The following is a 13,572-nucleotide window of genomic DNA, read 5'->3' on the forward strand; positions in this document are numbered from 1 at the left end:
CCAAGGGTCTTACTTGTTGATAGAGCAGAATGAGAGCCAAGGAAGGTTGGAGGGTACCAAGGGCTGTAGCCAGGCATGAGGCCACCTCTCTGCCTTCAGAAATCCTTCAACAATAAATGGTAAACTCCTGATTCTTGCCATGATTGAGTCATGGAACAAATTTACTGTCCTACCTGAAACTAGAGAAGCACTTGATGAAGACAGGCATTTTCAGACGTTGGGCAACACACAGCACGGGACTGTGATCCCTGAGAGAAGAGCCACAGGCCCCGGGATTGCCCCAGCCCACTGCCTGGAGAGTGTTTCCAGGCTGCAGAGCAGGGAGAGGCCAGACCGAGTTAGTGCTCTTGCAGAAGTGAGGTAACAGTTCAGAGTTGGGGAGGGCTTTAGGTGAGTGACACTGGGGGACAGAGTTCCAGGGAGGAGGAAGCTGCACAAAGAACTCTGGACATCTGCAGAGGGTCCCCTTTAGTCTTTGGCTGAGTGTTTAAACTGTTTGTATATGAAAAGAAATTAAAAGCACTACTGGAAAGTACTAGGCCCCCAAACTATCAGAGCTCACACAGGGCTAAGAATGGTAAGTGTTCTCCCAGCTAAAGACGTCAGTACCCAAGGCATTGGGTGAAGTTTCCCTCTTAGTACTGGAGTTATAGTAGCCCTAGGCGGACACCTGCTCTGGAGCCTCCCTTGCAAAATTAAAAGCAATCCTTGAAAGGATCTACCTGTTCCCAAGCGACTTAAAGCAAGACACAATAAAGTTCATCTCCGAATTCAAAGGAATACCAAAAAAAAAAAAAAAAAATCCAACAACCAACAATGTAAAATTCCCAAAGAAAAAGTACAAGGCGGGAATAGGGAAACATGTTCTGTAACTAGGAGAAAAACCAATCAATAGACACAGACCCAAGATATTAGTATAGTTTCTTTAAAGAAAGAGAACCAATAAGATATTTATTATAAGGGATTGGCTCCTGCGGTTATGGAGGCTTGAGAAGTCCCAATATCTGCGTTTGGCAAGCTGGAGACCCAGGAGAGCCAATGGGGGTAGTTCCAGTCTGAGTCAGAGTCCAAGGGCAGGGGAACCTGATGTCTCAGTTCAGAGACAGGTGGAGAGACTGAATTCTCCCTTAGCCTTTAACAGATTGGATGAGGGCCACCTGCTTAGGGAGGGCAATCTGCTTTACTCAGTCCACTGATTCAGATGTTAATCCCACCCAAAAGTACCCTCATAGACATTTACAGAATAATGTTTAACCAAATAGCTGGGCACCCAGCCACCCATCACATCCAGAAATGTTCAAGAAGGTAGAAGAAACCAGGAACATGCTGAGATATTTTAAAAAGAATCCAAATGGAACTTCTAGAGATGAAAAACACAATTTTTAATATGAAAAGCACACTTGATAGGATTAATAGATTAGGCATCAGAGAAGAAAAAATTAGTGAACTTGAAGACATAGCCATACAGATGATGCAAAATAAAACACACAAAGACCAACCTGTGGCAAACACAAGGAACAAACACACACCACAAGCCGATGCTGTTCCCATCACCTTCCCTGCCTCCTCCTTGGGCTCTGCAGGCAACATGTCTTCCTTTGGCACCTGGTATTGGAAAAATTCATTTTCCTGATCTATGTTTAGTTTTGTCCTCCTATTTTTATTTCACATGTAGTCATACGTTTAACTTGTAAAATAGATTGTGATATCATTATGGCATAATGAATTAAAACGTATGAATTAAAAATATTCCAACAGTCTTTTAAAAATTAATATAGTGTAGGATATGTCTGATTGGAGTTCCAGAAAGAAGACAACAAATATCTGAAGAGCATTTTTTCTAAATTTGATAAAAACTATAAACCTACAGGTCCTAGGAGCTCAATGAGCCACAAGCATAAGGAACATGAAGAAAATGACACCAAGGCACATCATAATCAAATTGCTTAAAACCAGTGACAGCAAATCTTAAACGTAGAGGAAAAAAGGACACTACCCGCAGCAGAGCAAAGATAAGAGTGACAGCAGATTTCTCTTGGAAAGATTCAAGTCAGATGGCAGAGGAACAGTGTCTTCTTCAAATTCTAAGTTTTCATCTTTAAAAAAATTTCTTCCCCGAACTAAAATTATATATCCAGCAAACACCTTTCAAAAATGAATACAAAGTAAAAGCTTTCTCAGATAAGCTAAAGTTGAGAGGATTTATTTCCAGCACACCTATATGGTAAGAAATGTTAAGGGAAGTATGTCAGACAGAAGAAAAATAATGCCAAATGGAAATTTAGGTCCTCACAGAGAAATGAAGACTTTTGGAGATGGTAAATAAAGGAGTAAAGAGAAAATAAATAACATGCCGGAGTACTGTACAATGTATGACATTAACACAGAAGATGTGGTTGAGGAGTGGAAGAATATGGTGGTGAGGTTCTTATACTGTATGCGGTATAATATTACTTGAAGATAGGCTGTACTGTATTACATATGTATATTGTAAAAGCAGGCCTGCTACAAATAAAGAGATACAACTAATATATTAATAAGGGGATAAAATGGAATCCTAAAAAAATAATCAGCAAAACAAAGTCAAGGAAAGGGGAAATGAATAAAGAACAAATAGCAAGATGGTTGATTTAAACCTAGCCATATTGATAATTACATTAAATGTAAGTGGCATACACATTCCAGTTAAAAGACAATGATTCTCAGTTTGGATTTTTTTAAAAGGAAGACCTTGTGTTTAAAATATAGAATGAGGGATGCCTGGGTGGCTTAGTCCATTAAGTATCTGACTTTGGCTCAGGTCATGGTCTCAGGGTCCTGGGATCAATCCCCACATTGGGCTTCCTGCTTAGCAGGGAGTATGCTTGTCCCTCTGCCCCTCCCCTGACTTGTGTTTCTCTCTCTCTCTCTCTCTCTCTCTCTCTCTCAAGTAACATCTTTTAAAAAATAAAATATAAAATGTTAGAATACTACAAGTTAAAAGTAAAAAGATGGAGGGGCACCTGGATGGCACAGTTGGTTGGGCATCTGACTCTTGGTTTCGTCTCAGGTCTGATCTCAGGGTTGTGCGATCGAGCCCCATATCAGGTTTCCTGCTCATGCAGAGTCTGCTTGGGTTTCTCTCTCTCTCTTCCTCTGTCCCTCCCCACTTTGCACGTGCTCTCTCTCTCTCCCACTGCAATAAATAATTTTTTTTAAAAAAAGGTAAAAGGATGGGAAAAGATATACCATGCAGCCACCAACCAAAAGAAAACTGGAGTGGCTGTATTAATATCAGGCAAAGTAGACTTCAGAATAAGAAATAAGCCCAGGGACGAAGAGGGACATTTCATCATAATAGAGAAGACACAATTTTAAAAACTTATGGGCTAGTAACAGAGCTTTAAAATGCATGAAGGAAAACCTAGTAGAACTGAGGAAGAAATAGACACACAATTCCAGGAAGAGACTTCGGTACCCTTCTCTAAATGATGGATAGGACAAGTAGAAAACCGACAGTCTAGAAAACTTGAAAACACAATTAGCCAAATTAACCTAATTGACATTTAGAGAGCGTGGTTCCTAAGAACAGCCAACACACCTACTCTTCTCAGCTAAAATGTAGCAGAGCAGGACTCCAGCCAGGGATGTCTGGCTTCAGAGCCCTTGTCCCTCCATCCAACACAGCCTCCCAAGTATGCTGCCTTTCAGGCAAGAACATTCAGCAGATGAGAGGAGAGAAAAACATTTTACCCAGGAGCCCAGTGGGGCAGTGTGGGCGACTCTGGCTTCAGACCCTAACTCTGCCACCTGGGGTGGAGTGTGTGTGTGTGTGTGTCTGGGAGGACCATGCTTTTTTTTTTTTTCTTTTTTTGGAAGATTTTATTTATTTATTTGACACAGAGAGAGACAGCCAGCGAGAGAGGGAACACAAGCAGGGGGAGTGGGAGAGGAAGAAGCAGGCTCCCAGCGGAGGAGCCTGATGCGGGGCTCGATCCCAGAAGGGCAGGATCACGCCCTGAACTGAAGGCAGAAACTAAACCACTGAGCCACCCAGGCGCCCCGATGGGAGGGCCGTTCTTTTTTATATCGGTACCTGTGTTTGAAAGTTGCCTTGTGTGTCGCATCTCTATCAGATGAGCACAGTGAGAGGCGGGGTGGTGTCATGATTGACTGATCAGGATCCAGTCCGGGTCTCCTGGGTCTGTCCTCACAGCCAAATCTGCTCCTGCCTCTGGGCCTCCCCTGTGCATTCCCTTCTGCCTGGAATGCCCCTCCCTCTTTTGTCCGCCACGGGCTCTACTCATTCCTCACAACCTAGCTCAGAAGTTGCCCCATAGGAAGCCATCCCCAGCCCCCCGCTCTCCGCTGTATCACGCGCATCCTCTTGGTGGAGCCCTCGGCTGCTGCACTGTCCTTTTTACTACTTCTGCCCCTCTCTTGACCACCGGAACACCTACTTTCTGAGCGCCGAGGCCGCACCTCCCCCTGTACGGCTCCTCGGTCCTGTGTTTCCATGGCGGCGTGGAGAGGACCAGTCTCCCGTCATGCCCAGGGAACCACTGTTACTACCTTTTCTTTCCCTCAGCCTCAAGGACAAAAATCAAGGTGAACTCATCCCACCCGTGCTGAGGTTCACAGTGACGTACCTGAGAGAGAAAGGTGAGTGAGGGCTGACTTCCGCCAGGGGCCCAAGGGCCTCTGGGCGCACTTCCCTGGGGGCCCCCTCTCACGTCCTGAGCACCCTGCAGACCAGGGAATTGGAGGGGCTGGAACCCAGGCAGGGAGGCTGACCAGGATGGGCTGGACTCAGGCACGTGGATCTTCTGGGTTTGAATCCTGGCTCCACTGTGGACTAGCTGTGTGACCTTGGCAGTTACTTACCTGCTCTGGGCATCTGACTCCTCATCTGTCCAGTGGGGTCGGTAAGAGTGTCTGGTTCATGGGGTTGCTGTGGGGCCTAAATGACATGATACATGTAAAGCCCCCCATAAAGGGACCCCTTTGACATGATAGCTTGGTTTGCAGGTGCTTTCCCCAGTGGGGTGGGTGCACTCAGAGACCAGAGAGGTGAGCCTTGTGGCTCCTCCGAGACTCCTGAGGCCAGAGCTCGGATCCACAGGGAAGGCGCGGAGGTGGGACAGGCTGCCGGGGGGGGGCGGCAGCTGCAGGTGCAGAGGCTGCAGAGTGGGGGTGGGGGTGTATCAGATGAGACGTGGGGGTCACCACTGCCCGGGTCCCTGGTGCTCGGTACTTGGCGTGCTCCTGGAAGTGCACGTTCTCATCATAGAAAGTTCTAGGAGGCAGCACCTCTCTAGCTGGAGGGGGCGGTTGTCGTTTGGAATGGCCTCTGCTTTGGCGAGAAGTCGTTTGTGGCACTTCCCATTCTGCTCTGTGTTTCAGGAACAGACAGAAGATAGCACTTAACAACCACGAGTCAGAAACCGTGAAAGGGAGTCTTCCTGGTTTTAACGTATCAATTCCTTTATTAAAAGCCCAGCCTTGAGTAGCGACTCCGTATATATTTGTTGGACAAGGCCATGATTAAGCATGGACTCATCGGGCGCCTCCCTGCATCCAGCCCGGATGGAGGCGCTGGGGTTGCCATAGTGACCACAACACCCAGCCCCTGTTCTGGGGGCTCACGATGATCGGAACCGAGTGATTCTGTGAGCTTTTCCTCCGTTAACGCTGTAACTGTGACAACCACAGGCTCACACAGGCCGGGGCGGGGGGAACCTGTCCTGGAGATCGGGGACCTGAGCTCTGACACGTGGGCTGAGGGCCACTGGATCCGTTTCCTCTGTGGCATAACAAATGGCCACAAGCTTAGTGGCTTCGAACGGCACGGATTTATTATTTCAGTTTCCATAGGTCAGAAGTCTGGGCGCTCAGGGTCTCACCGAGCGAAACTCCAGGCGTTAGCCAGGCTGCCTTTCTTTCTGGCGGCTCTGGGGAAGAACCGTCCTCCACACTCATCCCTCTGTGAGCCGCACTCAGTTCAGGCAGAGATGCCCGTTTCCTTGGCGGCTGTCAGCCTCTTTCTCTTCCTAGAGGCTGCACGCTTTCCCCTTCCCGTGTGGGTCCCTCTGCCGACAGAGACCTTCCCACATGCCGGATCCCAGCCTCTATGCCCCACATCTCTGTTGCCAGGAAGAACCTGGTCCCTTTTAAAAAGCTTGCCTGATTAGGTCAGGCCCACCCAAGATAATCTCCATATCTCAAGGTCAACCGCCTTGGGCCTGACTTCTGTCTGCAGAGTCCTTTCACTGCAGCCTGTAGATCAGTGTTTGAGTGAATACCTGGGAGAAAGTGTCTGTAGCACAGGGTGCAGGAATTTGGGACCCACCTCAGAACTTTTCCTACTGCAATCTCTCAGAAGGAAAAGAGGGGCCAGCCACTCACGCAGAGGGCACAGCGCATGCAAAGGCCGGGAGTAGAAAGGAGCGTGGGGCAGACTGGAGGCTGGAGGAGGGGGCAGAGGAGGCAGTGGGGCAGGAGAGGCCGGACCGTCCAGGTCCGTGGTAAGGCCCCATGGGAAGCTAACCTTTGAAGACGGGGAAGGGCTCCATTTACAGGCTGATCAGAATTGGCCGTCTAACATTGAATAGCTCACCCAGCTCCGGAATGGAGAAGAGACTGGGAGGGGAGCCCCGTGCTATCCCACAACACTTGGAAGCCATCTGTATTTGCAGTGTCCAAAATGGTAGCCTCTAGCTGCTGGTGGCAAGAGCCCAATTGAGCACTTCCTAGGTGACTTATACGTTGGGCGCCTGGATTTTTAATTTTATTTAATTTTTACTAATTAAATGGAAATTCAAATCACCCTGTGCAGCCAGTGGCTACCATACTGGATGGGTCAGCCGTGTAGACCCAGCTGCAGGAATGTGGAGAAGCAGCACCCTGGAGGCTTCTGGATGCTGTGCCTCATGCCGGGGACCCTTTCTGCAGCCCTCAGAGGCAGGGGCTCAGGGCCTTACTCTGTAGACAGGGCGGCCGAGCTCAGAGAGGCTGCGTGCTTCCGCTGAGGTCACACAGCTAAATGAACAGAGTTGGGCTGGACCCCCGGTCTGTCTGACTAGATTCTCCCTTCCTGGGGGCCACAGAAGTAGACGGTCAGGTGGGCTTGGGGAGTATGGAGGTTTGAGGAATAAGTAAAGGTGGGGATGGTAGGGGTGGGAGGGAATGAACCAGGCTGGAGAGCATTCCCCGCCAGCCACAGGGGGTGATGTGTGGGCAGGAAGAGTCATGGAATGTTCCAGAAACCTGATGTGCTGGGACCTGTGAGATGCCTAGAGGTCCTCTCTTCGTAGGACTCCGCACTGAGGGCCTGTTCCGGAGATCGGCCAGTGTCCATACCATCCGCGAGATTCAGCGGCTGTACAATCAAGGTGAGTCTGCCCCCCCAAGACCCCCACGCTGAGCCTCCCACCCAGCCGGTCTGCACAGCCCTCCAGGGCCGCAGAGTTCCGTATCCCGAGATAGTGTAGCTCCCCCCTCCTTCTCCTCACCCCCTGCCAGAATAGCCCAGGGCTATGGAGAGCCGAGGAGGAGGGCGCCGTGTCCCCCATCCCCGGTCCCGCAGATGACGGGCACGCCCTGGACCTGTGGCTCCAGGAAGCCTCTTCCCCTCAGGAGTTTTAAAGCCATTTGCATCAGAGACCGTGGTGAAGCCGACTCCCCAGCCCCGTCAGCACTCACATACGCCGTTCTGTGTCCAGGGAAGCCCGTGAACTTTGATGACTACGGCGACATCCACATCCCCGCCGTGATCCTGAAGACCTTCCTGCGAGAGCTGCCCCAGCCACTGCTGACCTTCAGGGCCTACGAGCAGATTCTCGGCATCACCAGTAGGTGCCTGCCCTGCGGGGTGCCAGCTGACGCCCGGTCTGGGGGGCAGAGGCTGCCCAGCATCCTCCTGTTGCCGTCTGGCATGGTGGGCCATGGTGTCCACGGCCAGGCCGGGCCACCACTGCCGAGCTAGCTGCAGGGACAGGTGTGCCGTTGACCCAAGGTGGCAGCGTCAGCGTTTACCGGAAGGAGAGCAGGAGAAGGCCAGCCAGGCAGAGGGTGGGCAGAGGGGTAGGCTTGGCAGTGTGACTGACGTCCTCAGACTTCCCCAGACATCAGGACCCCCAGAGGGCGTGTTAAAATGGGTCGCTGGGCCCCACCCCGGAGTTTCAGACTCAGCAGGTCTGGGCAGTGGCCCGAGAATCTGCATTTCTAATCCGTTCCCAGGTGATGCTGCCGGTCAGGGTTTTGTGCCACGGAGCGCCGAGCGAGCCGAGAGGACTGAAGCATGGCTCGTGGGTAGAGATCTGGCCACAAAAAGAACAAGTCTCACACATGAAAAAATGTTCAAAATCATTAGCCATCAAGGAAATTCAAATCAAAACCACACTACCACCTTACGCCAGTTAGAATGGCAAAAATAGACAAGGCAAGAAACAACAATTGTTGGAGAGGATGTGGAGAAAGGGGATCCCTCCTACATTGTTGGTGGGAATGCAAGTTGGTACAGCCACTCTGGAAAACAGTGTGGAGGTCCCTTAAAAAGTTAAAAATTGAGCTACCCTATGATCCAGCCATTGCACTACTGGGTATTTACCCCAAAGATACAGACGTAGTGAAGAGAAGGGCCATATGCACCCCAATGTTCATAGCAGCAATGTCCACAATAGCTAAATCGTGGAAGGAGCCGAGATGCCCTTCAACAGATGACTGGATTAAGAAGTTGTGGTCCATATATACAATGGAATATTACTCAGCTATCAGAAAGAACGAGTTCGCAACATTTGCTACAACATGGACAGCACTGGAGGAGATAATGCTAAGTGAAATAAGTCAAGCAGAGAAAGACAACTATCATATGATTTCTCTCATCTATGGAACATAAGAACTAGGTTGATCGGTAGGGGAAGAAAGGGATAAAGAAAGGGGGGGTAATCAGAAGGGGGAATGAAACATGAGAGACTATGGACTATGAGAAACAAACTGAGGACTTCAGAGGGGAGGGGGGTGGGGGAATGGGATAGACCGGTGATGGGTAGTAAGGAGGGCACGTATTGCATGGTGCACTCGGTGTTATACACAACTAATGAATTATCAAGCCTTACATCGGAAACCGGGGATGTACTGTATGGTGACTAACATAATATAATAAAAAATCATTTAAAAAAAAAAAAAAAAAGAACAAGTCTCAGGGGCAAAGCTCGACCTGTGGCCTTTTTGCACCAGGGAGTGGGGCTAGGCTGGGGCAGACGCTGAGACTTTGTAAGAATTATGATGAAAATAACAGCAGCACATAGTCTCAAAAAACAAACAAAACCCCCAAAATCAGCAGAGCAGAGGCTATTCTATAATGCAGTGGGAGTCCCTGCCGACCCCTGTGGTCGCACCCCGGCGCCGACCCGGCTGAGGCCCCGTGCACGCTCGGCCCTCGGCCAGGAATGCCGCTCCCGTGCGCCGACTTCGAGCCTGGCTTCCTGAATGTTTTCTACCGTTACCCATCTTCTCGTCCTTCCCTCCTTGTGTGCATATCTCCTCACTCTTTCCATGGTCGTGCAGCCTTTATTACTCTCTGGGTAAACATTTGGGGCTGTTTCCCGTTTTGTTTTGCACCCTGAGGATGTTAAGACTCCGCCCGGCCTGGAGTTCTGGTTGTTGAGAACTGAGATGCCGCCAGAGGCTTGCAAAGACCCCGCTCTCTGGGCTGTGGCCTCCCTCAGCCCCGCTGCGTGCTGACAGGCATAGGGTCGCCAGACGTAGCAATAAAAGAAATACAGGATGCTCCCCTCAGTTTGAATTTCCAATAAACAATGAATGCTTTTTGAGTCTGAGCAATAGTGGCTGTTTATCTGAAATTCAGACTTCCCTGGGTGTCCTCCGTTCCATCCGGCAGCCCTACTCAGGTGGGGTGGTTTCTCGTTGCAGTGTTACGAAAGCAAGGCTTTCTCGGGTACGCTCGGGAGGAATGGGCTTCCTGGGTGGCCTGCAGTGTCCAGGGCACAAGGAAATCGTAGCCGGGACATCTATCTAATCTGCAGCAAGAAGGTTAAGAGCACCGGCTCAGAGCCGAACAGACCTGGATCCAAGTCTGGGCGTCACCTCGTGTTAGCTGTGTGGCTTTGGGCACGTCACTTAACCTCTCTGAGCTCACCTTCCTCATCTGTACGGAATGGGGGCTGCTTTGAGGATTAAATGTGCCTAAAACACGTGGCATGGCTCAGGGCACACGATAAGTGCTTTGTGACAGTCACCGGGCTGCTCCCTCTTGCTCCCCCCTGAGCGCTCTTTTCTCGAAGGGACCGTCGTGAGAGCTGGAGGTGGACCTTGTACCGGGACCCGCTCTGGGACCATAATTTGTAGAAAGATGACATTGAGGCCAGGAAGCTGAGGTCCAGGCACCAGGACGGTGGCCTCCAAGCTCGTTGGTTTCTTGGGAATATTAATTTCACGGGAACTCTCTGTCCCTTGACATTACCCACGACAGCTTGAGTTCACGAAAGAACTTTCAGTAAAAGGCCAGCACGAACATTCACGGTAGGCGGTCTGTGCCTTTCAGCCGTGGCTGCGTGTGGAACGCACACGGTGCGCACGGCACCTGTCGAGGCTTGGCTGGAGCGGGTGAGCATGCTGCATTAGTTGGGGGGGTGCACGCACGTGTCTGCCGCAGGAGGGTGTGAGCGCCGGGGAGGCGTGGACGTGCTTTGACTTGCAGCTTACGGAGCTCCACGGAGGATCTCGTGACAAGGAAAGCGGGGGGTCTGAGTCTGGGACAGCCTCACCCAGACCCTTGGTGGGTGTGGGGACCTGAGTTGCAGGGCGGGTTCAGGCAGTCTGGAGCAGGCTTGGCCAACCTTCTGTAAAGGGCCGGAGAGTCAGTCTTTCAGGCTTTGTGGGTCAGTCCGTGTTGCCATCGTCCACTCTGCCGTTCTGCCGAAGTAGCCACAGAGGGTGGGTAAACGAAGGGCCGTGGCTCTGTGCCCGTCAAGCTTTACCGTGGCCGCGGGCTATAGTTTGCTGACGGCTGGTCTAGACCATTCCCTCGTGTGAAGGGAGTGATTTGGAAAGTCACAGTTGCAGGACAGGTGTAAAGAAGGGACTGGAGCTCTCGGAACAGAGGGCTTCGCGGGGAGCAGCCCCATGGTGCGGGAGTAAGGGAGGCCTCCAGGCCCGATGTCGGACGGTCTGTCCTCAGAGCTGTCCTCCTCCCTGCGTCCATGCCGCCCCCACGGGAAGGACTCAGGAAGAACCCCCTGCCATCGTAGGTGTGGAGAGCAGCCTGCGGGTGACACGCTGCCGCCAGATCCTGCAGAGCCTTCCAGAACACAACTACGCCGTCCTCAGCTACCTCGTGGGCTTCCTGCACGAGGTGAGTGGGCAACACAGGGCCCCCGGCCAGCGGCGGGGGGCAGCCCAAACTCTGTGCCCGGCCCAGGCGGCCCCTCCTGCACGTGGTGCCCACACAGACCAGGGTCTGGGGTCTCCCTGGCCCACAGGACTTCAAGGCCTGGCCAGCTCCGCTTCTGTGCCCACCCCCGCTCACCCCATACCTGGCTGCCCTCAGTTACTGATGGGACCTTCTGGATTGAGGTCCTCTGCCCCCGTGTCGTCTCCTGCACGGGCTGTCTATGGAGAGAGGGGCTGTGTCCCAGGCCGGGGCACCGAGCCTGACACGCAGTGAGCAGACTGAGCAGGCCGTTCCTGAGAGAGGAGCGTGTCACCGGGTGTGCAAGTGTCCTGGGGCTGCCGTAACCCAGTACTAACTGGGCAGCTACAGACAATGGAAATGTACTGTCACGGTCCTGGAGGTGAAAGGCCAGAGTGCAGGTGTGGGCAGAGCCGTGTTCCCATGGGGGCTCTAGGGGAGGGTCCTTCTTGCCCCTTCCAGCTCCTGGTGGCTCACGCGTCCTTGGCTTGTGGCCGCCTCACTCCTGCCTTTGCCTCCACATGGCCTCATCCCTTCTCTGTACACATCTCTGCTTCCTCTTACAAGGATGCTTATCATTGCGTTTAGGGCCCACCTGAATAATCCAGAATGGTCGCATTTTGAGATCCTTGATTACATCTGCAAGGACCCTTTTTCCAAATCAGGTCACATCGCAGGTTCAGGTGGATTTCTGTTTTGCGGGGCAGCCATTCAGCCCCCTACACAGCGTAAGAAACAGTGAGAGAAACACCTGTCCCGGCTCTGGGCCTGGGCTGAACTCCCCACACCTGGGGCAGGGAGCAGTGGTCTACGAGGGCGACAGGGAAAACCTCAACAGATCCAAACCGGCCCCTCCCTTTGCTTCCAGACCCACGACCCTCTGTCGTCTGACCCTTCCGGGAACACCTCCTCCCTCTGGGCCCCTTGTAGGCAGTGTGGGGTGCAGGCGTGAATGAGGCAGGCGTGGCCATGGGGCTCCCAACAGAGGTGAGGGGCACCAACCAGAGCTGCTTTCCACCCACAGCGTGGCGACACACACCCAGGCTCTTCAGGGCTTGTGCGGGAACCCTGCTCCATGGCAGGTGACCAGAGAACGGGATGACCAGTGGAGGGGAGGGGACCTCCGGGCAGAGCCAATGTCACATGTTGGAGTCCGTCACACACCACCTCTTGGTTTAAAAAAAATCAACAGTTTCAGGGGTGCCTGGTGGGCTCAGTCAGTAGAGCAGGGGTCATGAGTTCGAGCCCCACGTTGGCCGTAGAGATTGCTTTTTAAAAATAAATTATTTCATTCTCCCTCTCTGTCACTTGATTTTTTTTTTTTTTAAGATTTTATTTATTAGAGAGACAGCTAGCGAGAGAGGGAACACAGGCAGGGGGAGCAGGAGAGGAAGAAGCAGGCTCCCAGTGGAGGAGCCTGATGCGGGGCTCCATCCCAGAACGCCGGGATCACGCCCTGAGCCGAAGGCAGACGCTCAACGACTGAGCCACCCAGGCGCCCCTGTCACTTGATTTTATTTCTCAGAAGCCGGAACTAAGTTACCCTAATCTTTTCCTGCTTCTTTTTCATTAGCTAGAGGTGGATTTATTTCTCCGTCCTCCGCCGTGAACCTGATGATAATACGTCTCGTGGGGCTTAGCGCTGCATCACAGTGGCCCCTGGCATGGCCCTGCAGGGGCTTGGGGGCTCCTGTGTCACGGAGGCGGGGCTTGGGCAGTCCGGGCCGCCTCCCCAGATCTACAGGGGGTCACCCGGCGGTGCAAACTGCCCCCCCCAGTTCTGTGCTCTCCCATGACCCCCGAGGCTCTGCATTGCCTGCTTCTGATACTTGGAGGTCCCCAGGACCCTGGAGGCAAGGAGGAGATCAGGCCATGCCCGCCGACGGCCCCCCTGCCACCTACTGGCCACATGAATTGGGGCAAGTCCCCTGTACCTTCTGGGCCTCAGTTTTTCCATCTGTAAAATGGGTGGTGTATCCTGCTTCTTGGGGTTGTGCTATAAGGCAAGCTCCCCCCCCGCCCCCCTGCCCCCCAGTCCTCCGAGGACGCCTGCGTGCTAGTTAGTCTTGACTATGCCCGACTCACCGGCCAAAGTATGGCTATCGGAGAAGTGGTCTGGCTGGGTGACACCAAGCAGCGTGCTTGCACCCACTGTGTTGGAA

The 13,572-nt window shown here is 52.3% G+C and overlaps 1 protein-coding gene across 1 annotated transcript in view; it reads left to right on the forward strand.

The window, feature by feature from the left end:
- Positions 1–13,572, forward strand: part of ARHGAP8 (Rho GTPase activating protein 8) — a 49,916-nt gene that overhangs the window by 35,779 nt on the left and 565 nt on the right. Inside the window, 4 exon segments of the mRNA XM_040637093.1 lie at positions 4,568–4,641; positions 7,293–7,370; positions 7,701–7,829; positions 11,250–11,353. Of these exon segments, the coding sequence (XP_040493027.1) occupies positions 4,568–4,641; positions 7,293–7,370; positions 7,701–7,829; positions 11,250–11,353 (385 nt within the window).

The sequence above is a fragment of the Ursus maritimus genome, unplaced genomic scaffold (genome assembly GCF_017311325.1).
Source record: "Ursus maritimus isolate PB19 unplaced genomic scaffold, ASM1731132v1 scaffold_21, whole genome shotgun sequence".
In the NCBI taxonomy this organism is placed as follows: Eukaryota; Metazoa; Chordata; class Mammalia; order Carnivora; family Ursidae; genus Ursus; species Ursus maritimus.